The sequence below is a fragment of the Ostrinia furnacalis genome, unplaced genomic scaffold (assembly GCF_004193835.3).
Source record: "Ostrinia furnacalis isolate ACB-3 unplaced genomic scaffold, ASM419383v2 OfSCF1475, whole genome shotgun sequence".
Taxonomy (NCBI): domain Eukaryota; kingdom Metazoa; phylum Arthropoda; class Insecta; order Lepidoptera; family Crambidae; genus Ostrinia; species Ostrinia furnacalis.
This window is the reverse complement of record NW_021131714.1, coordinates 250535-277187: the sequence shown is the minus strand read 5'-3', so window position 1 is coordinate 277187 and position 26653 is coordinate 250535. Positions and strand designations below refer to the sequence as shown.

Sequence of the window (26653 nt, the reverse complement as noted above, 5' to 3'; positions counted from 1 at the left end):
ATGATGACGCCTATTGAGGACAAAAAAGATGAAAAAGTAAGTCTAAATTCATATAAATTTCATACCACTTAAATAACAGCGGAAAGTTATTAGCCTTAGTTGTTTATTTAGGAGTTGTTGGTTTAGTAGTTGAAGGGTAACATAAATAAAACAAAACCAAATATTATTACCCTTTTAATTATCAGGTATTTATATTTAAGTCTTTTATGTGTTAATCATTAAAATCAGAACATTGATTTTACTTTGTTTGTAATATTTTTGATACTTGATAAACTGATCAATGAGTGGATGCAAACGTAAAATGACTACTCAAATCAAAAATTATTATTTGCTGTGCTTTGTTACTGCCCTGGTTGGATGGAAAGTTGTAGAAACATAAAAAGTTAATTTTGAACGATTTAGTGATTTGATCCAAAGTTCGACATGGTTAGATTTTTACATTTACAGACTCAATAATTGAAGTGCAAATACAGTAACTCTAAATAGTAAAGGAGCAACACATAAAAGTTAGGTCAAGGGTTATTTGAGTTTTGCCTTGAGGCCTTAAAGAGTGTGCCGACTAAGGCCGTTTGTACATATCCGTTTTTTCACCGGACGACGGACCATAAACGGATGTTTACAAGCGGCCTAAGACTGCAGCTTTTATCTGCGTTAATCCAGGGGATGTTACTTATTTAATGACAAAGTGATTGTTAACTCTGGTATTCTTGAAACTACTGCTTTTTGTTCTGAAATTCATTGGCTAGAGCCTAGATATGATATCTCAGAAAATTCCATTGGTGCTTAAGTTTCTCCTTCACCTAGGACCATTTGCCTGTAATGTAACATTACCTTACATCAGCGCTACAGTAACAACCTGTAATGTTACAGATTCAAGCATGACATTAGGGAGGGACGAGATCTGAGCATTGAATTTTTAAACAGGCAAATGCTTGTCAAGTTAGGGATGCAGTTTTTTTTTATTGTTTGTCAGCCAAATGATTTCCACTGCCGGACAAACAATTTTCACTATGACCGGTCATGCAGTATTGTAATGTAATTCTTAAATTGGAATTTGAAATGTTACACATCCGAATGCTCCAGGTGAGGGAGAGCCTTTAGGCTGGTTTTAGAATCACGTAACGCACGCTGACCGTCAGCGCCGAACGATCAGCGTCACTCAGGAACGTTCCCTTCAATTACATACATATTGATCTGTCAGCGCCGACGATCAGCGAGCGGTCAGCGCGATTCTAAAGCCTTATTTACAGGGTTGTAACATGGCATGCGTTTCAGATCCGCACCGGCATGGTGCAGGTGTCGGACGGCAAGTCGCGGCCGCGCGCCGCACGCCTCGTGCTCACCATGGACGCCGTGTGCGTGCAGCGCGAGGCCTGCGTGCCCGCGCCGGCGCGCGACAAGAGCGTGCCGCACGCCAGGGTGAGTGCAGGCAGGCACCGGTGCAGCTGACTGCATCTCTAGTTGGACTCACTCTCACTTTCTAGTGCAGTGGTTCTTAACCGGTGGTCCGCGGACCACTGGTCTTCCGCGGACTTCTTAACCGGTGGTCCCTGGAGGCATTCCAAGTGGTCCACGAAGACATCGTAATAAACAAGTGACGTGACGTGATGAGTCGAGTCAACACATCGCAAATGGCGCACAGTGGGCGAGAAATCGACCTCCCCTTTCATAGGATTTTGAAAATAAAAAAGTGGTCCCTGACAAGACAGAAATTTGGTAAAATGGTCCCTCGTGACTTAAAGGTTAAGAACCACTGTTCTAGTGGCAGCCACGAAATCCAGGCATCCAGGAATCAATCGCGTGCAACTGGCTCAGGCGGTGCGTTGTCCAAATGGCGCGATCAGGTGATGAAAGTAAGCAGTGTGCTGTGAGTACCTACCTATGGCTTGCATGCTTCAAATGTACAGTTGCGCGACGACATCTGCCAATGAGGGTTTTCGCGATTGAAAAATCCGCCAGATGGCAATACGTAGGCGTGATGTCCAAATGTTTGTCCAAATTTTTGACATGGCATTGACAGATATGTCAAAATCCACCAATCACGCAGCATTTGGACCTCGCGTCTACGTATTGCCATCTGGCGGATTTTTCAATCGCGAATGCCCTCATTGCAGCGCGTCCATGCACTGTATGCGTGGTCGTACTGCAGCCGCCTTTATGCTCACGCGCTGTGAGACTTATGATGGACCAATATTGGATGGGTGCAGCTAATAGACAATATGAGTTTGATATTATTAGTGTGTCCCTTGCATGATGTAAGCTGTCGCTATGCCATATTCCAATTTTTTCATTTGATTTGATTTTGATATTGCCCAAGATACCATTTTCGTCTAAGAGTAGGTAAGACCAAAGGGGGTACTCCGAAAAACCTTAACCGAAGTTTCGAATGTTGCCATCCCCTTCACGGTAACAGATGGACGCGAAACTATTTAAACAGCGTTTCGTAGTTGCCCTGCTGTTTGTAACGTTGTTAATCTAGCCCATTCCCTTCCAGGAGCGTATGGTCCAAATAACGCGGCAGAAGGTGGGCGGGCTGGGGCTCAGCATCAAGGGCGGCGCGGAGCACAAGCTGCCCATCCTCATCTCCAAGATATACAAGGACCAGGCGGCCGACCAGACGGGCCAGCTGTTCGTGGGCGACGCTGTTATCAAAGGTAAGCGTAGAATAGTAAATATTCTCACTGTTGCTGGCAGTTTGGCCAGCAATCCTCTTTTTGATATTGTTTATGGTTTTTTTTAATATTGTTTTTTAGATTTGGAAGTTGCTTTTCTACACTCTTGTGTTCTAGTGGTATTGTCTTGAGCAATATACTGTTTTGGCCCTGTTTTGGCCCTGTTTTGGAGTGTTTCCTTGCTTCTAGCATAATATCACCACCGGCAGGCCTATCTATAACATACAGTCCACTCCACGGTGGAGTCTCCACCGTTTTTAACACTCACATATGCATTCGTGTCCTCAGGCAAGATCCATTATACCCCTGACCAGTTTAGTCGTTCTACTTTGACATACATAAGTGAATAGAGGGCTTTTCAAAGGGCTGCAAATTGTTCCTACTGATACACAGATGTAGATGCAGTTAAAAATTCAAGGTTTCTAATCCAATGACTCATTCACTAAAACTTCGTCGATCTTTTTCTATATTTTCTGCTGATTGTCTAGCATTAGTCCATGAACTAACTTACTTTGTATGGTATTATCGCATTTTACGATGAATACCATGCATAACACGCATTTGAAAAAAGAGAATATGCAGTCGTCATCACATGAATTCCAACTTACATACATGAATACTTAAAATGCAACGAAACACAACTTTAACCAGACCACCGTTGTGCAACCGTATCTCCCGCCAGAGACTAATTGTTTCAGTAATATCCGGGGCAATTAGACGGGCAGTTAGCGATGCAAATTGTCTAGCGGCCTAATCCAGAAGCTAACTCACAGTTAACGATGAACTCTGGAGCTAGGGCAAGTTGTTATTATGTACGATAATATTTGTTTAAATGCGACCCAATTGATACTTGTTCAAATAGGTATAATGATGCTACTAAGTAAATGACTACAATCTTGTAAAACGAGACCTGTAGCCCTTCAAGTACCAGAGAATCGAGACACAATAGCAATCAATTGTTACCGCGGTCTCATGCGACCGCTTATCCCATCCACGGGATAAAACTATAAAACTTAAAGGACTAACTTTTAAAATGGTTGAGTAGGTATATAAAGTTAAAAGTTTCAGATTAAATATGACAAACGACATTGTAGTGTTTGTTCTTGGACCTAAAACTTAACAAATTCAAAACACATGCTTCAAAATGCAACATACGATTACAGACATTCTTTCTCCAAACCGAATGACTTCATGGCCGTGGAATCCTCAACGGTTAATGTAACTAATTCAAGTTTAAATACCAGATACATGCACGAGCCGCATTACAAAACAGTGGCGCTATTTAAAGACCAAATGAAAGTTTTATAGCTCATTCAGTGGTGGGCCTTATGATGAAAATAGGTGTAGTAGAATTATTTCGACATTGCAGAAAAAAGAGAGAAAATGCAGCTGGATTAAAAATAGTTTTGTATGAGATTAGTGTAGTGTATGTAAGTCCCTAACGTTTTAGAATTATCGTGTGTAGCTAGTTAGCTTACTGTTCATGAGCATTTTGCTTTGAGTGATTCGGTCAGAAAATATGAAACGCAAATCGTAGATATGAATCCTGTAGTAAAAACTGATTCGCGTATGAAGCGATTTTCTCTCACGCTTATTATGTGATTCCTTTAGTCCACATAATTAAATCGCGTATGGGAAACAGGATTCTCACAATGGCTATTGGACACACATTTCACGCAGCCAGTGTGCAGCCAGAGTGAGAAACGCTGCTGTGTTTATGTTCTTTGTAGTACCGATTTAAATAAATATGCACATTGCACTTGTGGTATGCACTTAGTTTAGTTTCTAATGATTAATTATACCGGCTGCTTTCTTTTGTAGCTCCGTGCTATTATTTCTGTCCTGTGGCGATGCGCGTGTGTAATAACAAAAAAGTTTACTAAAGTAGACGTTGTGTTTAGTAAAACCTTACCTATTTCATTCATGCCAGTAATCCAAAATAAGCAAAACAGACGCAGAAAACATTTTCTTTCACGTTTTAACGTTTTGCTCATAAAGCTGATGAGAAAGTTGTTGAAAGGGGAGAGTGTTGAGCCCTTTAGTGGCCCTCGATTAAAAATGCAGCTGACCTGAATGCGTGGAGCTTTAGGCCCGGTTCCCACTGCACCGGACCGGCAAATCTGCCGGATTGAAGCTACAATTTATATTAATCTATTCAAATTATCTCGGATCCGGCATTTTTACCGGGCCCGGCATTTTTACCGAGTGTTTTGTCACTGCGAAGTTCCGGCAGAACCACTGCCGGTTCAATACTCTCCGGTCCGCAGGCTCCGGTCTGGAGCAGTGTGAAGTCAAAGTCAAGTCAAAATTTCTTTATTTGTTTAGACTAATAAATAGTTCTTACAAATTGTCATTTTGCTCTTAAGGAGCCTCTACTCTACATGTGAACGAGTTTGTCCGGCATAGGTCCCCCGCTCGCCCAGCCTGTGCTACCCTCGCGTCACTCGGCTCGCATTTTTTGACAAACTTCTGACTTGGCTGTCCTATTTTCTTGTGGGATCCGGTGTAATGTGAACACTCATGTGGCAAATCCGGTCCGGCATAGTGGGAATGCGGCCTTAGCTTTACTCCGAACAGTCTAATTTGGCATTCTTGTTTATTTTTACTTACGTAGGGTACTTTACGATTAATATTAGATGGGTTTGTGGGAATTCGTATCACATGTTTATTTCTTCAAAGTCGTGTGTTTATTTATTCATTAGCTGTGGACGGAACGGGGTGTTTGTGTTCGATGTGTAAATAGATTAAAAAGTGATTATCACGGGAATTGGGGTGGGCTTTACTATTTTATAAGTATGGATTATTTCGTTTTCTCTCGTGTAAGATGTAATGTTTATGAAAAGGTTAATAACTTAGTCAGTTTTAGAAGACGCAGGGCATTCTGTTTTTATGTTTTTCATTCTACAGGTGATCCGGTCAACTATCTTCTTTAGACGAATAACTTTTTGACAAAAAAAACAATGCTATGGCCGTGCTTCTGTCCTCTTTGTAAACGGAGAATACGCACCTCACCCCGCTCCCTGAACAAGTACTAACGGTTTCAATTAGAATACTTGGGTATTTTGATAAAAAAGTAAACATCAATTCATCTTATATCGTCAAAGACTGGGCTCTAAAGTGCACATATTTCCAGTAAACGGCGAGTACATAACAGCGTGCAAGCACGACGACGCGGTGAACATTCTCCGCAACGCGGGCGACATCGTCGTGCTCACCGTCAAGCACTACCGTGCCGCCACGCCCTTCCTACAGAAGCAAGGTAAGGCCAATCATCATCACCATGTCAGCCATAGGACGTCCACTGCTGAACATAGGCCTCCCCCAATGATGTCCATAAGTGCGAATACTCATCATCATCATTTCAGCCATAGCATGTCCACTGATGAACATAGGCCTCCCTCAATGATTTCCATAAACTAAGTGCGAATACTCATCATCATCATTTCAGCCATAGGATGTCCACTGATGAACATAGGCCTCCCTCAATGATTTCCATAATGGCGAATAATCATCATCATCATCATTTCAGCCATAGGACGTCCATTGCTGAACATAGGCCTCCCCCAATGATTTCCATAATGGCGAATACTCATCATCATCATCATAATCATCATCATAATCATCATCATCTCAGCCATAGGACGTCTACTGGAGAACATAGTAGGCCTCTCCCAATGATTTCCTTAATGGCGAATACTCATCATCATCATCACCTCAGCCATAAGACGTCCACTGCTGAATACAAGCCTCTCCCAATGCTTTCCATGTTGCCCGGTTGGTAGCGGCCTGTGTCCAGCGCCTTCCTGCTACATTTATGATGTCGAATACTGCGTGCGAACAATGCTGAGAAAATTGCCAGCAGACGTACCGCGTAGGGTATCATTATGCCTCTGACTGTTAATAAAATGTTGGTGGTAAAATAAAATGGCATACAATTACATTATGTGTTAGCTTCTTGTTCTGTACTTATCATCAAACACGGATCTCGTTCCCACGGCAATCCAGTTTTGCAGGATCCAGTAATGTAGGAACCCGCAAAACTGGATTGTCTTGTGTTTGAAATTAGAATTACAAATTCGAATGGATTAGTTTTTTGCGAGATGTTCGTGTGAGCGTCAATATTAAAACACGTGGTATACTACTAAACGGGATCCTGCAAAAAACAGTCCCTGCAAAAAGGGAACAAGGCCCTAATTTTATCATATTTTAATCTTTTGCAATCTCTATAAATCATAAAACAATTTTGTAGAAATAAAACTGTAGATAAAAATGTCATACTACGTAAATTCACCTTCAACGTGAATCGGACCGTAACGAACAAACTATTGGCGGTAGTTTTGCCATAGATTTTTCTAGACACCATTTCTCGGTCGAAATAAAAAACGTAGTAGGATATAAAAATGACATACTTAATTCATGTACACCGTGAATCGGAACGTAACGAACAAAAACTTTTGTCGGTAGTTTTGCCATAGATTTTTTTAGTCGCCATCTTTCGAATTTTGTTGAAATTAAAACGTAGTAGGACCAGGCCTGGCTCACTCCGCGCGGTACATCCGATAATTACCTACAGCGAAGCGCCCCGCCGGCGGGTATTATATCAGTCGAGTGTCATGCGCGCGCCCGTCAGGACGCTGGCGTGCGTTGTAGTACCTAATTCTATGATCGAAGTATTATTTAAAAATGGACATAAAGAGAAAGAAATATTGTGCGGCGTTCGGGTGTTTAAATTCGAAAAGAAATCTACCGGATTTTTTTTTTCGCTTCCCAAAGATGCTGAAAGGTATGTTGGACATGTAGGTAATCAATAATTCTTAGGATAGTATAGGAACCTAACCTACCATGACTACTGCTCAGAATGCGTTCGTTCGTTTCAGCCAAATGACGTCCACTGCTGGACAAAGGCCTCTCCCAAGGTTTTACATAATGAATGCGTACTTACATACATATGTGTCATGAGGTACGTACCTCATGACATATAAGTAGATTAATTATTTTTTTCACTAGACAGCAACCCTAACAGCGTAAGAAGAGTTCAGAGGCACGCGATGGAAAGAGACAAAACTTGTAGGTGAATAAAATTGTAGGTACGTAGTGCTGTGCGAGCTGAATTCCACTGTATTGCGTCGCAGCAAGACTCGCATTTATTTAAATCGTCTTGCGGAGTAATCCTTCTGTACCTGTACTATTACTTATTCTGTGGTAGGACATAAAAATATCATACTTAAATTCATCTACACCGTGAATCGGAACGTAACGGACAACAAGTTTAGGCGGTAGTTTTGCCATAGAAAAAAATATCATAATAAAATTCATCCACTACGTGATTCGGAACGTAACGAACAAAAACTATGGCGGCAGTTTTGTCATAGATTTTTTCTAGACGCCATCTCTCGGATTATCATTTTCATTGCTCGTAAAAAAGTATTATAGGTAAGGCAATTACAATACTTAATTTTAACTTATTTTAATCTAATGCAGGTTACATCATAACGCATTTTTGTCTAAAATTCGAAATTAAAATGTAAATGAAAATATCATTAAGTAAATTCAACTACACCGTGATTCGGAACGTAACGAACAAAAAACTATTGGCTTATACTTGGATCATTTACGTTGCTTGTGCGCAGTGCAATGGCGGTTACCAAACGATATTATTTTACAAATTACGCATTTTATTGTTAGCGGACGGTGCCTCGGACACGGATAGCAGCACAGGCGACGATCATCCCTCGTTACATAACAAGCCTGTGGACGCCAACTGCAATTCGGAACGCAGCGTCGAACAAACCAATGGCGGCTGGCAGGTAAGAAGCGGATTTTGAATTTGGAATAAAAATTGTTTGTGCTGGCATAAAATATGATCGTGTTTTGTTTTAGTTAAAGCTTAAGATTGTGATCATGTCGGGAATTAATTTTGAATTTCGAATTGATACCTCTTGTGTCGCCATTTTTTATTTTATTGTGCGGGTATGAAGTAGCGAAAAGTATCAGGGTGCGCGGGTGTGTCTTTTCATGTCGATTTAGTTTTAAATGAAGTAAAATTTTGCTAAAGTGAAAATATTTGAGGTTTGCGATCATGATTTTGTTTCGAATTCAAGCTTTTGTGTAACATTTTTGCTACTCGTGCGGGTAAGTCGAACTATCATAGTACTTAATACTCAATAGTTTATTGCTTCCATAATAGTGTCGTTATAGTGATTGACAAGAGTTTTGCTGAAGTGAAAATACTGAATTTTTATATTCGTAAGAGTGGAGCGATTGTCCACTGCAACCGATCTGAATTCGCAAATTTCGGTCCAGAAGAAACGAAATACAATGATTTTGATGGATTCGTATCGGATGTACGCGCTGTAGCCCTAAATGCGTAAGCGTGTGTAACATTTGTAGCGCGGTTGTCTGATCAAAATACTGTAATGTCGCGCCTAAGACGCTCTGTGCTGTGTACTTTAGCACACAGCCGATGTGACATAAACTCCCCTGTTGTATCCCCGACGTGGCTGGGAGACTCGGCATGCGCTGGGTCGTACCAGATTATGTTACTTCCCAGATACTTACGGGGCATGGGTGCTTTAAAAAGCGCCTGTGCGATATGCGTCTCCGGACCGCCGCGGAATGCGAATGTGGGGAACGCGAAGAGGACAGGCACCACGTCCTGTTATCCTGCCCTTTGTACGAAGACCTACGCCAAGTTCTGCTTCAGGGAATCGTGCCCGAGAGACCCGAACCCACCTGGTACTCCGATCTCGTCTCCTCGCGAGGCGAACTTCGCCCGGCTGCGAGAATTCGCGTACGGCTGGCATAGGAGGAGGACCGCTAGTGCTGCACCGCACCAGAGGGTGTCACCCGCGGTGTGATCGTCAGGCCCCAGAAGGGGGAGAACTGAATAAAAGGGACAAGGACGAAGATAAAATAACTTGTAGGGAGTCGAGAAGTGTGGCGCGGTGGAGTGCAATTTGCCCTAGGCAGCCGCAATTCCGCTCACACCTCCCGCGATTCGGCCAGTATAACCGCGAGGTTGGTATGGCCATGGGTGGTGGTGGGTTGTCCCCTCCTGTATAGTCAGGATCTCCAGCCCACCGATGTGGCATATTAAAGGGGTTATTCTATCACCAGAGCGCATGGGGCGATGAAGACAGCCGGCCGGGCAGCGCGGCGGGCTCCACACGAGGCTCGCGCCCGCCTTCCGTGGCGTCCGACCGCCCGCCCAGCGGCGCGCCCGTGGTCAAGGAGTGGGTGGACGTGGTGTCAGGTAAGTAACAACCCCTATTATCATCTAAAGCCTGGTCCGTGAGCACGTAGAATCCCGTCCAATGACCCCAAGCTAGCCATCCCTATCGCTCGCGCGTAATTATGTTGCTGTCACGACTGTGCGACGGGCGCCCGCGCGAGCGATAGGGATGGGTAGCTTGGGGTCATTGGACGGGATTCTACGTGCTCACGGACCAGGCTTTAACACCAGTAATGACTCCAATAATCGTTGAATTTTGGGTATACGCTAAAACTTACGCGGGTGCACGAAGCGGGCACCCGCTCCGGACGTTCAACGCGGGTTTGTGGAAACCCGTCGCATTTACGTCTGCGCCACACACACTACGCTGCTCATTACTTTAGGCTAGTTTTAGTGTCACGCGGACTGTCAGTGCGGATCGCTCCGCACAGCCGATCTGTATGGAACTGCTAAGGAGCGAGCGGTTGCTCCGGACCGCATTATTCTAAAACACTCCCTAGAAGTTCATACAGATTGGTCGTGCGGAACCCTTTTGTACCCTTTGCACCACCGGCCTGCACCACTGGTGGTGCAAAGGGTATTTTTGAATCCCCTTTACACCACCAATAGTGCCGCGCTACCATTAACTGTAAAACGATTATCTATAATTATAATTTATATAATATTAACATTATAAAGAGGAAATAATATTTGATTGTTTGTTTGTACTGAATAGGTTCCAAAACTACTGGACAGATTTGATAACATATATTATTATTTCACTATTAAAATCCAAATAATTTTCTGGGTAACAAAGGCTATTAAATATTTTCAAAAGAGTATGTATTAAAGTACCAGGGCAACATAATCATAAAGGAGCTATATCAAATTCTTCTTGGTAGACCCGAGATATAAACATGTATCATAAAATAGCTCCTTTATGGTTATGTTGCCCTGGTACTAATTATTCGTTGTATGTAGGCCCGGGGTATCGTGGGTCTGAAGTGAAATGTTTATAGCCACGTGTTAAGTTTTTCATATTATTTTATTCTTAAATCATTCAAGTATTTGTATCTTGTAGTCATCATTTCATGTTGATGAGGTGATGATGAAAGGTAAACAACTCCCTAAACGTTGTTCCGTGCATACAGCCACGCATCACACATCATCAGGGTGTCCACATTCTGGAAAGTCAGGGAAAGTCAGGGAAAAGTCAGGGAAGCTCATAGCAGTCAGGGAAAGTCAGTGAAATAGAGGGGTCACCTGGAAAGTCAGGGAAACATTGAGATTTTGTCTATCAAAACACTGTTTGTCTCCCGAAATTTCCCAGTGATTGTAAAATGAGGGATTTAATTAATTTATGCTCTAGAAAGACCTTTGACCTTTGATATCGAAGCATTTTTTTTCAGGTTTGGAGTGATCTACATTATGACTTTGTTTTTAGTCATAATCATATTACTTCTTTTTAGTTTTTTATCTAATGAAGTGGATTGATCTAAATTAGGACATAATTTTGTTCATAATTAGATTACTTTCATATAGTTTTTTTTTCAGGATTAGAGTGATCTATGTTATGATTTTTATTGTCATAACTAAAGTCCGATTTTTAATTCGACGGAATTCTGACAGCTGTCATTTTTTGACAATTCAGATGTAATAAGCCTTTTTTGCTTAGAGTTAATAATAAATAATATTAAATAAAATTTCATCAAGTACAACTTACAAGAATGAACTATTGTTTCTATTGTGAATTCAATGTACACTAATTATTATGTACATTTTAGAGATTAAATAGAAAAAAAACGTGTTTTTAACACAGTAAAACAACATATTAACATAAACGAAAATATGTATTGATCATCAATCATCATTGTCCTCATCATAATCAACTTGGATTATAAAATTGGTATCTTGTTAAATTGATTATTTTATGAAGCTAAGATTTTATTAACAAAAGGATTTTCATAAAAAAAGGTTTGTAACCCATGGATTATTGGGCAGGGATTCCAGTAATAGAAAAATAATTTCCCATTTTTTTTTGTAACTTCCATAATATGATAATAAAAATTCAAATAACCATTTTGAAATGATCAGTACATTTTTAAGCCTTAGTTTTTTAAGTGAAACCTTCAATTCAAGAAAGGATTATTTTTTAATTTGTGAAAATGCTCTCCATTCTTAGTGGGAATGTTTCAATGTTGACAACACTTCTGAAATGTCAAAATTCCGTCGAATTAAAAATCAGAGTTTAACTAGATTACTCCTTTTTGTTTTAATAGATGTACTTTTTTGTTTCAGTAAAATGATATATTTTCTATTGTCGATGTGAAAGTGCAACTTATAACTTATGTTTATTTATATATTTTTTTATAATTATTTATTGATTTGATTATTGAGTGNCTTAAGTACCTCATCGTCTGCCATTTCAGAGTTAAAGGCGGTGTCATAAAAGTTATATAGATAGGGATTGAATTTCCTTTGGGAGTGCTTTAGCTCTAACAATAAATTTTAACGGCTGCATCTTCATTTGCGATTCATGATTTTATTGAACTGTATGAAACGGTCAATGACAGAGCTTGATCTTTAAGCATCGCCGTTATCTTTGTTTGGTTCATTGTCTTTTTAAAACTCCAATGTATTCTTTTTTGCAGTTCCCCTCATGATGGGATACGTGACGCGATACGTTTTAGGAACTGATAAGCTAAGACCTGGTGCTTTTGAGGTAAGCATCCGAACTAACCGCATGAATAAATTAATTTGAACTTTGTTACAACACAAATTAATACTATGTTTGCTTGGCAGGTGAGAGGCGCACGGCCTCACCAGACGACGGGCGTGATTCACGCGGAAGACCCCGCGTCGTTGTCGCATTGGCTCAAGAGCATTTCAGACAACATCGTGGGCCTGACGAACCTACAGGTATGTAGTAGTAATCCTTCATAAACATCATCATTATCATTTCGACCACAGGATGTCTACTGCTGTACACAGGTCTCCTCCAATGGTTTCCAGATTGGTGAGTTGGTAGCTGCCTGCATCTAGCGCCCTCCTGCAACCTTTTTTTCCGTCCTCCATCTTGTGGGTGGACATAGTCCAGCGGACGACGTGGATAGGACTGTTGACTTGAATCGGCAGTTCGATACTGACGTTATCATCATCAGGTCATTTAGTCTCTACCGCCGAACCTCTCTTATTTATCACAGGCAAATAGGAGTATTTTGCAGCGAAAGGGCTGCACGCTGGCCAGACTGTTTGTGGACGTCTGACTTTCGCGTATTTCTCCCTTCACTTCTGACGATGAAGAGTGGGGGTGATCCTATTTTGTTCCGTCTGAAGTACTTGTATCCGCCGACATACTGATAATGGTCAAATCAAATCATTTATTGCATTACATGTGTGGTTTGACAGTTGGTAAATGGTAGGGTAGTACATCACATGCACCCTGTAAGGGCATAGCAAGTATTAAGTATAATAAACATAAAGGTATATTTTGCTGAATTAATTCTTAGGTAAGATAAATTAAATTTTACAAAATGAAATAAAATACGGTCGCCTTTTTGATATGATCATGTATAATTTTTGTTTCAACTAGCAACATTGTTTTCAGATGAAGCTGTTCAACCGTGCGCTACCAGCGGGCGAGCGCATTGAATACATGGGCTGGGTGCACGAAGGTGTGGTGTCGGCGGCGCAGCCCTGGCAGACCTACCGGCCCAAGTTCCTCGTGCTCAAGGGCACCGACGTCATGCTGTTCGACACGCCGCCGGTGAGTGTGCACGAGCGTGACGTCACGGTTCGAAACGAGAATTTGTTTAGATAAAGTATAGTCTCATCCTTATCGCTCACGCGTAATTATGTTGCTGTCACGCTCGCACACTCACTGCGGGTGCTAGTCGCACAGTCGCGACAGCAATATAATTACGCGCGAGCGATAAGGATGGGTAGCTTGGAGTCATTGGACAAAATTCTACGTGCTCCCGGACCAGACTAGATGCTTAAAATATCCTTCTTGAGGAAATCTCAAAGATATTAGATATAAGAATTTATTATATTCGAATTCTGCTGATGCTTCATTTCAGCTTTTTTAATTACGCGGGTCAGTTGAAGCCATCTTTTAGTCCTGTCAAAATTCGATCCATTCTATGGGTGTTTCTCGCCCCAAGGTTCCATCAGTACTTTGCAACAGGCTCTCTGGTGATGTAGCCAGCCCACCATCAGCTTTGCTACTATAGTCTGGTCCGGGAGCACGTAGAATTTTGTCCAATGACCCCTAGCTACCCATCCTTATCGCTCGCGCGTAATTATGTTGCTATCGCGCTCGCACACTCACTGCGGGTGCCAGTCGCACAGTTGCGACAGCAATATAATTACGCGCGAGCGATAAGGATGGGTAGCTAGGGGTCATTGGACAAAATTCTACGTGCTCACGGACCGGGCTTTAGTTTGATGAATCAAACATTAACCGTAAACAAATCTTCCAGATGAACATCACGGAGCTGACCAAGTGCCCGGAGGTGCTGAAGGTGTACCAGACGATGTTCCGCACGGTCAAGGAGAGCGAGACGGTGGACTGGCGCCAGCACTGCTTCCTGGTGCAGAGCGGCGCTGGGCCCGGCGCGGGCCCCGGCGTGGGCCCCGGCGTAGGCCCGGGCGGCGCGGGCCCGCGCTACTTCAGCGCCGAGACGCGCCAGGACCTGCTGCGCGTGGAGGCCGCCTGGACCGCCAACATCGTCAACGCCGTCGTGCGCCTCGGGGTGAGTCGCTAGTAGTGTTGCAAAAAAACGGATTTTTTTCTGGTGTGAAAAAAAAACCTCAAAATCAAAAAATCAAAATCAAAAATATTTCTTCAGTTTAGACCACAAGTGGCACTTATGAACGTCAATAGAAAATAATAAAAAAAGAAAAGGTAGCCCTTATGGTGCACTTTACATGTCTCCTTATCTTTAAAAAAAAATGTTTTTTTCTGGACCATGTTTTTTTTCAAGAGTACGAAATCCAAAACTTTTAAGACGAATAACTTAAGAATACATAGATAATAGTTTTCGGTTTATTTTTAACTCTGCTATACTTTTCTGGTTGAGTGGTACCACAGAATAATAATAAGTACTACGTACAGAAGTTTTACTTCGCGAAGGTATTTAAAATAATGTATGCCCAATGTCATTAACAATATGGTGTGTTAGCCTGTCTCAAGAGTCAAGCACCATTTTGTTGACAAACGTCAGTGATCGGCACGGCGCCGAAGCTATAGGGCTGACTTCGGTAAAATTATGTGACGTGAGGTGCCAAACTGCGGAAAATGGCGGAGGAAATACATGATTTAGCATGAATTATCATGAATAATATTAACTACTTATTTACCTCTCAGTGTCTTGAGGCAACTTAGAAAAGTACATTCTGTGTTTTTATTATTATTTAGGCAGTTAAATACTGCACAGTATTTAGTACACCATTTTCTTTATTTTCTTCCATCATACACAAAAATACGCGTGCGTGAGTCAATGTTCGCTCGTATGTGAGGCCTTGTCGAATAGTATCCTGTAGGTGGGCCATCGTGCGTGTTTTGTTTTCGATGTAAACTAGATGAACAGGCCTGGTGGTACTAAGATTTCATGAATATATTGGCAACATTTTTACATCAACGAAAGGGAAATACCCAAATCAATTACATTTAACACGGAGAAATCCCCCTTTAGGTTTATGTTTATTTGAACGTAGTTGGCTTAGCGCAGTTGGGGTGTGTGACGGACGGAGAAAGTTCAATATCAAATTATTTAGTTATTCTGCTATTCGAGTGTTCTTTTCGAGTGTGATTACCAACTAAAATACCTGAGTATGCCGAAACGAGTATGTTCAGGCCTAAAATATAAGGCAGTAAAAAAAAACAACAAAAACAACGGTGCTAAGCTTTTTTTCATGTTTTTTTCAAAAACTGAAAAAAAAAAAATTAATTTGTTTTTTTTTTCATTTTACATCACTAGTCGCTAGTCTACAATACTGTTACTTAGGCCGGCAATACACGGACCGCTTGAAGCAGTCAGGGTCGACAGCTTCAAGCTGCGACTGCACAGTGAACTGCAGAGTTCTATGGACGCACATACACGAACCGCTCGAGCAGTTGCAACTGATTCGGGCGGTCGACAGCACGGTGAATTTTCATCGTGCGGTCAAGCAGTCACCAGCCATACACTGACTGCTCAAGCTGTCGACAGCTCTCGCGCAGTTACTCAGCCCACTTTCTTCATTCCACGGCGCGCGCGCTTGTGATTTGTTGAGCAGTTAATACCAACTGCTCGAGCAGTTATCACAGGCAGCTGCAAGCTGTTGACTTTTGACTGCAAGAGCGGTCCGTGTATGTTGATCAATGACTAACTGCTCGAGCTGTCCATGTATTGCCGGCTTTAGTCTCATCATCATCATCATCATCATCTCATCCATAGGACGTCCACTACTGAACAGGCCTCCCTCAATGCTTTCCATGTTGCCCGGTTGGTAGCGGCCTGCGTCTAGCGCCTTTCTACTACCTTCATGATGTCGTCGGTCCACCTTATGGGTGGACGTCCCACGCTACGTTTTCCGGTACGCGGCCTCCACTCCAGAACCTTGCTGCCCCATCGGCCGTCAGTTTTGCGTACTATGTGCCCTGCCTAAAATAATTTTTTTGGCCTACGTTTTTGTGTTTTGGTTATGTGTGTAGACAAATTAAAAATAATTTGGCTTACATTACTGTTTATTGCATCTGTTTATACTGAGCTAATGCTTCTAACAAATTACTCTCTGCGTCTTCCTTTCCGCTTGTGCTTGGTGCTGGATTCCTCCAGGCGACGTTTGAGGTGCGGGTATGGTTGCAGACACGTTTGGAAGTCTTTCGTGCTGAGCCTGAAAAAATTATAATTTTTAATTATCTATTAATTAAATAATCTTTAGAAATGGGGGTCATGTACAGATGGACATCCATCTCACACCTGCTTGACACCACAAGAAATACCCTATGTTCTATCATTGCTTAAGTTGTGTAAGTAAAGTCAGTTGATTAGCGAAGTTCTGCGTGAACATGACGTTCGTATTGCATATGTCTAGTCAAGCTTACATGATAGTTTATTATAGTCTGATCTGCGAGCACGTAGAATTTTGTCCAATGACCCCAAGCTACCCATCTAGTAATTATGTTGCTGTCGCGCTCGCACACTCACTGCGGGCGCCCGTCGCGACAGCAATATAATTACGCGCGAGCGATAAGGGAGGATTCTTCGTGCTCGCAGACCGGGCTTTAATTTTAAAGTGGAACTTTCACTAACTTGTACATTTCCGTAATCTCGAGGGCTATAATCGTAACAGTGCGTAGAACTCCGGGGTCCAACAGCGCCGCCTCACCAAAGTACGATCCGTCGCGAAGATGAGCTACCTGTAAATTGTAATTTAATTAATGTTTTATAACTCCTTTCTTTTATTGGCAAATATACAACAACATACTTCTCTTCCTGTAGAGTTGATAACAGCTACAGTTCCTGAATATATCAAGTAGATCGATTGCCCGGATTGATCACATTTAATTATTGTCTGTAAAATAAACAATATTGATTTTTATTCATATCAACTAACTATGTAAGTTCGATTATACTGACTGATAGATGCCTACCTCTCCTGGCATGTACAGTGCTTGCGTCAAGCTAAACACAATCGTATTGATCAGTGCTATCGGCATATCTTGGAAAATCGGTACATTCATCACCAATTTTTTACAGCAGTGCATATTTATATCCTGCTTTATTTGCTCGTTGACAGTGTTCATAATCGCTTGCTCATTGAAATAGTGTTCATAGAATTTGTAGTTAATGAACAGCTGGATTTTCCGCTGCAGAGTTTTCGGGAGACCTTTGAATACCATGTAATCGGTCAGCTCTTTCAGCCTGCCATTGTAAAGCAGTACTTCGAATCTTCCGTATATCGCCAATCGTAGTAACGTCGCAAATGAGTACGTCAAGAACATCAGTCCGACTATTCCCATAGCCGAGTTGACAAGCATTTCTGGTATGAGAAAGTCGGCCATCGGGCTGTAATGACTCGATCCGTTGCACAGGCCACAGATTAAGTACAGATTTGACATGTACTTCTGAAACACCGTCGTAGATGCACTATCGGTGACGTGGAGCCGTTTGAACCAGGATATCGAGTCTAGATTGTCTTTGTAGTAGTGAGCGCAGAACGAAGGGATCTGGTAGAGGAGGTACGTCATCCAGTGGAAGAACAGCACGCCGCGCATGAACACAGTAATACCCACAGACGCCACGTACGACAAGCCCATTTGTTTGTAGAAGTTCTGCCATTGCTTACGCATGGACATCAGGCTGCAACGGAATCCAGATGAAACAAATCAGAAGATTCCACATTTTCACAAAAGTTATTATTGACATTGGCTGAATTGACAAAATTATCACACACCTGAAAAGTTTGAAGACAAACCACATCGTGTGCGTTGAATACTTGCAGTCGTCAAAGATCTTGATGCATTGTAGTGGCAGAGCTGCTAAGAAGTCGAATATGAACATCCCTTTCAAGTACAACCGGGCGATCTCCTTGCGCTCCAACGTGACCTTCTTCCCGTCCTCGTGACAGTAGCCAGTGATGAACTTGCTGAAGATGTCCAGAAATGCCAGCCCATCGTAGAACAGGATGATCGGGTCGTAGGGATTTGGACCTGGAAACCATTTAATTTTATTCCGTGCTGTGTTAGTGTGTGCTTGGGGAGTGTTGTTCAAATCAGCCATTTGCCTCTGGTATATCTGGTATAATTCCAAGCTGTCATTGCTATCAATCATTGTGGCTCTCTTTCATCACACGCAGTATCTAAAAAAAAGTCTGACAACTGGACCAGTTCTCACATCATAAGATTGCCTTAGCGCTCTTACGCACTAGCGGTTAATCGCGGGGGAGGCTAGCTGCTTTTTAGTTAACCGCTAGTGCGTTTGTAGCCTTAAGCTATTGACCTTAACTTCTATAAAAGCGTAGAACTCACAGTGATAGAACACTTGCAAGGGTATATACAGGAAGAGTATATAGGAGACGATGAGCTGCATGCAGTCCCAGTAGTACTTGATGGGACTGTAGGGGTGCCACAGCAGCCAGTGGCCCAGCGCCACCTGGCGGCCGCGCTCCTGCTGCAGGCTCTTCTTGCTGCGAATGAACTTGAACGTGCCGTGGTGCCACTCGCACGGGAGCATGAGCTCGCGCATCTGGGGAGCATGTGATAGTATTTACACCATACGCAGACTGGGTGACACGCGACAGCGATATAGATGACCCAAGCTGAACTGTCCCACCAAACTCAATGACAGGGGGGCGCTACCATCGTTCAACTATATGGTTTCCAACATGGCAAAAATCGGAACCAGCGATCCGGTATTGACGGTGGCGCCCCGCTGTCAATGTCATGGATAGGACAGTTAAGTATTTTGGAACTATAGCTCGGCGACTTGACGCCTATTCTTATAATTTCATATTTAGCGACAAAGTCGCGAAGTCGTGACAAGCAGTGTGCGCCTACGCTTTTAATAGAATTTCTAGATAAATATTGATGTAGTCTTTTTTGAATTGAGCTGTATTATGGGTCTGATATTGAGAACTATAGGAACTTTTCGCTCCTTTAATTACTCCTATAATACTTTAGCCTTTAGCATCAGGTTGTTGTTGAACGACGCGCGCTCGTGTATTATGAAAACAATGCTCGGATCACTGACACAGTTCAGACTATACTTCGCCGTAAACTGGGTAGCAACAACTTCTCCCTTTTCTCAGTCGTTACACTCTTGACAGTGTAGTCGTAGTCTTCACAAGTTGTGGTTTATTTGTAAATCCCGGTCACCGAGCACGTACAATTTCGTCCAATGACCCCAAGCTACCCATCCTTATCGCTCGCGCGTAATTATATTGCTGTTGCGACTGTGCGACGGGCGCCCGCAGTGAGTGTGCGAGCCCGATAGAAATATAATTACGCGCGAGCGATAAGGATGGGTAGCTTGGGGTCATTGGACAAAATTCTACGTGCTCACGGACCAGACTATAGGTGCATGTTGCATCAACATCTGCCTTTTGTAGGTATTGCGAAGCCTACTAGACCAGCACCGACCTGGCACAGCAGGTAGCGCAGGCAGCCCACGGTGGGCGGCAGGTCGAGGAAGCGCGGCTGCTGCGACAGCATGCACACGTGCCGGCACTCGGGGTCCATGTCCTGGGATATGTCGCGAAACATTTATCAACTGCTGCTACGCTACTCTTCTGGATATAAGATTTTCTCAATGTTTTAGATAGTCCAATCGTAATAGTTTTGTATCGTTTATTTTTGAGAGAAATCACTTGACTTTTCTGTCATAAACGGCAATGACAACTATGCCCAATGACTTTTTTAAAGCAGATTAGTAGTAGCATGGAGTATTGAGTACTCCGTTTTAAAATGATATTTTTATGGCAAGATTTTTGACTGAAGGGAAAGAGAGGGAACAAAAAGGGATAAAAATTGCATAATTTATTTTTTGTGTAAATATTTATTTATCTAAATATTACTCTTCAAATATTCTACTTTATTTTTGTAAAAAAACCTATAGTATGTATCTTTTTTTGTTTATGAAAGTTGTTCTTCTAATATTCTTTTAACTTACTTATCTTATTTTGGCCTTCCATGTCTATTCCACTTTGATCACCCTGAACTCCAAGCGATACTGGTGACCTTGAACCATCCATGGATAAGATTTAAGATCTATTTTTCGTGATTTTTTTATTTATTTATTTTGACCAACTTATACTATCTTTACAGGCCAATAACTAATAATAAATAATGAATAATGTTTGTTCCAGAAAAAGACATTCACAGTGGTGCACGGCGGGCGCGCGGCTGGCCTCACGCTGGACTGGACGGGCGGCTTCTCGCTTAGCGAGGGCACGCCCGGCGCGCCCCCTGTCTGGTCTTACAGGTAAACATCAATTTGAATTATTTATGCAATCAAGAATTTATATATTATTCTTCTTTTTACACTCTTAAATATTATTCTAATTTCACCTCACTCACGTCCTATAAAATTATAGACATACTTTTTAAACTAATGAATTCCGTTCACGTGCGTTTCTTTCTGTAGCAAGAGCTGAAAATCAGTGTTCTGCTCTTTTGCGAGCAATATTTACACTGAGCTCTTTGATTTTTATATCGCTGCGGCACACATCTGACGCAGGGAACATTTTTAAACGCTATTTTTGTTTTGGTTTACGTGCTTATCATCTTTGTCTCCTGCTGTTTAGTTGCTTCTTTTTGTTATGTTTCAATTATACATAATGTGTGTGTTAAAATTGTTTGCAAATAAACTATTTATATATCTATATATTCAATAATCGTGATAAGGTATTACGAGTGGGTTCACCACAATAACACAGCGGTCTGCCAGTCAAACTCTGAACCGTTTATTGTGTGATTAGGAGAAGTACTATTACTATCTACTCTGTTAATATCATTTTGTCATCTATTATCCGATTTGCAGCTGCACTGGAAGTGACTTTTATATTAATTTGAACGTGTCCTATTTTCTTTTCCTTTTTTTTACAAAGGTGACCGAGTTTCTTCCGCCACTTCTTCTCTCCCGGAGTGGTGGTAGGGCAAGCTATTTGGGACGTTTATAAGCGCCCTGGAAAGGGCCTAAGTACCAAATAAAAAACTTTGACTTTGACTTTCTTTTTCTTATCCTTTTTATTAGGTTTTTTTTCTTTTTTGGGTTTTTTTTTTGGGTTTATGTATCCATCTTCTGTACCACATTTAAAGCAAATAAATGATGATTCTGATTATGTTCAACTAGTATCTTCCTGCACATTTATGTACAATTAAATGCTATGGAAATATTGTTAAATAAATAAAAGAAAATAAAATAAAATCTTTTTTTTTATTTAATTTTAAGCTTTGCTTAAGTTTTATTATTCTCTACTCGATGTCCTAAAAATATATGTTTTATTGTAATAAACGATGTTTTCCTGAATTTTCTTTTGATTTATTTCGTTGTGGTTCGACTTTCTCTGTACTTGCTACCTGCCATTGGTTATGCTGTCGATTCTAGTTCCACAGGGTTTGCAGTGATGGGAAAAAGTGTCCCTTGATCACCCGGACTGTGATCTATAATGGGGCTAGCTTGCATAGCACATGAAAATGTTAGAATGTGTACCAAAATAAGTACACTAGCGCTGTACTGTGTAACTGTTTTTTGGATATGTATTTGGATTGGAAAATAAAAGACAGTCTGTTGCCAGCCATTGTGTAATTTCTTAAAACATGTTTTAGATTAACCTTTTCTTACTTTTTTATTTATTTACTATAATGATACCTTTTTGCAGGTTTTCCCAACTACGAGGCTCAAGTGATGACGGGAAGTCGAAATTGAAACTCCACTTCCAGGACGCGGAGACGAAACTTATCGAAACTAAGGTAAACACACGCTTTTATTCATAAATAATAACGATTATAACTGTTTGAAATGATTCTTCGTTGTTTTCAGCCATAATGTTGTAGCTAAAATAACTTGATAAAGCCTGGTATGGCATTGGACGGGATTCTACGTGCTTACGGACCAAGCTTTAGATAATTTATTTATTTCAATAGTTTAAAGCTGTTTTATGTCGTTTATTATACCTGTTGTTTATTCGTCACTCGTGCAAGAATCATTGCCACTTATAAACTCTTCCTAAAATAATGATTTAGCTAAGACCGATTGATTTGAACATTCCAGGAGCTGGAGTGCCAGATCCTGCAGAGCCTGCTGTTCTGCATGCACGCATTCCTCACGGCCAAGGTGGCGTCGGTGGACCCCGCCTTCCTCGCGTCCATCCAGCAGTCCAACTAGCGCCGTAAGCCCGCCCTCCTCTAGTGCCGCGCCCGCTAGTGGCAGAGTAAATACAAATGAGTAGGTCATCTTCATAGAAACGCACCGAGCGCGGTTTGTATGTGAGCGCGCCAATACGTATGCGGCGCGCACGCACACACTGACAAAATTCGGCGCAACCACGACTGGCTCCCCGCTAATTCACGCNAATACGTATGCGGCGCGCACGCACACACTGACAAAATTCGGCGCAACCACGACTGGCTCCCCGCTAATTCACGCTAAATTTTGTCAGTGTGTGCGTGCGCGCCGCATACGTATTGGCGCGCGCGTCCGGTGCGTTTCTATGAAGATAACCTACTCATTTGTATTTACTCTGCTAGTGGCGGCCATGTTTGACCACAATGGCCGCTAGATTAGGCCACGCCCACTCGCCTTTAGTAGTGCCGCACACTTGTTTGTTTTAAGTAGGACTACCAGTGTAGGCCAAGTATTGCCTACGGTGGGCCACTAGCTCGATTAATATGGAGCCACAAGTGGTAAGCGGTGTAATGGTAGTGGCGACCACGTTAGAAGGGAATATGCATTTGTTTTTTATCAATTTAGTGATGGAAGGTGATTCGAGCGTGTTCATGTATGAAGGCTTTAAATTGAGACGGCTTATGAGGTATAAATACATTTATTTGATGTTGTAGTAGCCTTCGTTCTTAAAGTTGTTAAACAATATGTTTTAATGCATATTCCCTATTAGCCAATGGCAAAATCAGGCCTATAAAGTGACAAATTTTCATTTGTCGACAGTGACAGTGGCGGCCCGTATAATACTTAGCTCCTACTTCAGGCGGCTTCTAGTGGCGTGGGCAGTATGTGCCGCGGTGTGGCAGCGTGTATACCCTTCGGTCAGTCAATTGATAACACTTATGAGTCAATTGAGCAGGTTTTAAAAATCGCTAAGAGATTTTTATTTACGAAAAACTATCTTGTATGCAGTGTTGCTTTTATTATAGTTTTATATGATATTTACTATTGATTTCAATAATTAATATTGAATTGAAAATAAAATTAATTATATCGCCTAAATTCATCTGGTAACTGAAACAGCGAATGTTGAAAGACTTTTAGATTTTAACTTGACTCCACTGTTGTTTCTTCTACAGATCTATTTTTGAATTTTATCTCGATTGTTATAGGGGTCGGTTTTGTGCGCCCGCTCTGTAGGCCTAAGATGCGCGCCGTGATAACTTTTATCGACGTCAAAATGTATGGGTAAAATCGATAAAATGGCGTGATAACCGCTTATCGCGGCGCGCATCTTAGGCCTTCTGGGCATATTTGACCCTTCGTCTTCCTTGTACATTCCCTCTCGTCTTTAAGATCTATCTTACGGTTTGCTTGGACTTTCAACTTTAAACCTAATACTCATTCCCATAAAGTCTCATTCATCGAATCGTCACGTGTGTTAGGAGTGTTAAAATTGCCAGACAAATAATATATTTAATCGTGTGATTAGGAGAAGTCTTATCTTCGAGTAGAATGATGTGAAAGTAATCTTAATATAAAGGAACGAAAAAAAAATGATGGGAATAACGGTTGTTTTTCTACAATAATGCGATGTTCAAAATATAAAGCTCACTTTTTGTATGTAGGATTTTTTTAGAACTCTTATCGTAAGATTCTAGCTAATCTATGCTGCTAAATTATGAAGACTTCTATTATTTTTAGTTTATAATTACGCGAGCTACTTTGGCCTAACTTAAGCTGATATTTTTAAAATTAATCTCATGTAATTTTATGGTTTCTATAGATTTATTATGCTTATGAAATATCCGTTTTCCCCGTTTTTCTGAAATCTCACCAGTAATAATAATACCAAAGATTTAATCTTCAGATGAATCTTTTACTCATTTGTAATGTGATAAAAATGGATTATCAATTAAAGTATTATTTTAATTACAGAGGCTAATCTGGACTGATATTATCGCTACCAAATAGTATTGTTTACATCATGTCTAACATTTGCGGTAATATAATTATATAAAATATTATGAAAATAAACTTTGCGCTTGCGTCATATCATTAACTTTAAGTGAAAATTATAGATCTTATATTATATTGCTATACGTTATGGATATATGCGAAAAAATTGTGTTATATATTTGTTTGTTAACACATATTTGATATTTTATCTTGAACCATCTGCCCGATACAAAATGGCTTGAATATAAATAGATATTATTATCTTTTATTATATTATGGAACTTATATATTACGTAGATATTATTATACTTTAGTTGTTAGTTCTTTAGTGTGTTTTGAGAGAGGTCTTTCCCTCGACACAAAGTTGTGAAAATGTCTGTAGGCGATATTATTTTAGAGTTTACCTGTGAAGTATATTGCATGCCTTTTTGACGGCTCCAAATTATTAGAAAATTATAGCAATAGAATTGTGTTATGTCAAACATGATTTTGATTATTAATTATTGCGAAGGATTACAATTGTAGAGCGTGACATGTTGACTTCAACTTGTTATCTGCCACAATTCTATCGTTATGTTATTATAAATTCTATGTGACGTTCGACAGCACATCAGACTATTAATTGTTGTCGTTAATAAGCACTTATTTGAACTACGTTAAGGTGCCACAGTGCTTAAGTTGTGCTGCCGTCACACAAAGAAGTTAGAAAATAACTTAAATTCCTTTTTCGTCTGTATATCTCTGCCATGACAGCACTCATACCATCCTCTTCTCGATATGTGTGGGAGAGATGGACAGACAAAACATACACGAAGAGCATTTGGGAGCTGGTCCTACTGAATATTTCTTTTAGAGAGAGTTTCCTGACTTCTACGAAAGATGAAAATATGAATTTGATGGTATTTGAGAACCCTTCAATTGTTCATGCATCAAAAACATTATAATAAACAATTTCTTCAATGCATGAACATAACCAGAATGACGTATTTATATGTATTTACCGATATACTTTTTATTTCTAGAATATAAACGTTATATTATGTGGGTAGTGAATAAATCAACTTTAAATAAACAAAATAATTGGTAAATATAATTATGAATGAACGATGAAAATCGAATTATGTACGTTTAAAATGGTTTCTCTTTATTTTGCACATAACTTGTATGTATACATAGTTGCATTATATCAATTAATTATAATATACCTAATTATATAAAATAAACGACCACAGAAATCCCGTAGTTGTTCGCGGAATTTCGCATTTGCGTTGGACATATTTATAAATGTTAGTTACGTGTTTGTAAAGTTTAACACTAGTCGATATTGGGAGAAGAGTTCATACGATGATGCAACGAATTATGTACAATAATACCTTGTTTTGACATACCTTGTTTGGCCTTTTAGCCATATAATTTAGTTATTTTGGCGAGCAACAAAAATTACAAATCTTTTGATGGAGGAATTTATAAATAAGTTAAATACTCCTTCATAATAACGTAATGACATTAATTAACGTGCCCCTTAAGGGCTACCTTTTCTTTTTTTATGTAAATAAATAAATAAATAAATAAATAAATAAATAAATAAATAAATAAATCTTTGGACAATTTCACACAGCGCCAGCTAGCCCCAAAGTAAGCAACTTAATGCTTGTGTTATGGGTGCTAGCTTGACGGATACACTACTTATACAGGGTGTTTCTTGTAAGGTGTCAAGCCGAAGGCAGGTGATAGGTGAGGACTAGACCTATCGATTTCACCCCCATGTATGTTCTACGATTTTTCGTAGTTTAGAAGTTATCGTTAATTTTGTGATTTTTTCAAATTTCATGACCTAGTGGCTTAATTTTTTTTTTATCTTTTTTTTGGGTTGACTTTTCTCAGATTTCTTTTTTTTTACAGATTCCCTATTAGTTGCAGATATTTGAAAAAAATAATCACCT

General features: G+C 40.7%; 1 protein-coding gene across 1 annotated transcript; it reads left to right on the top strand.

The window, feature by feature from the left end:
• Syn2 (Syntrophin-like 2) lies at nucleotides 1-25858 on the top strand. The gene is made up of 14 exons (XM_028304678.1): nucleotides 1-36; nucleotides 1276-1419; nucleotides 2495-2654; nucleotides 5806-5931; nucleotides 8358-8479; nucleotides 9789-9924; nucleotides 12534-12604; nucleotides 12685-12801; nucleotides 13490-13648; nucleotides 14364-14636; nucleotides 20734-20849; nucleotides 22249-22339; nucleotides 22641-22758; nucleotides 23535-25858. Exons 1-13 carry the CDS (start codon nucleotides 1-3, stop codon nucleotides 22752-22754), a joined length of 1665 nt encoding a protein of 554 aa, XP_028160479.1. The 3' UTR covers nucleotides 22755-22758; nucleotides 23535-25858.
• The last annotated feature ends 795 nt before the right edge of the window (nucleotides 25859-26653 follow it).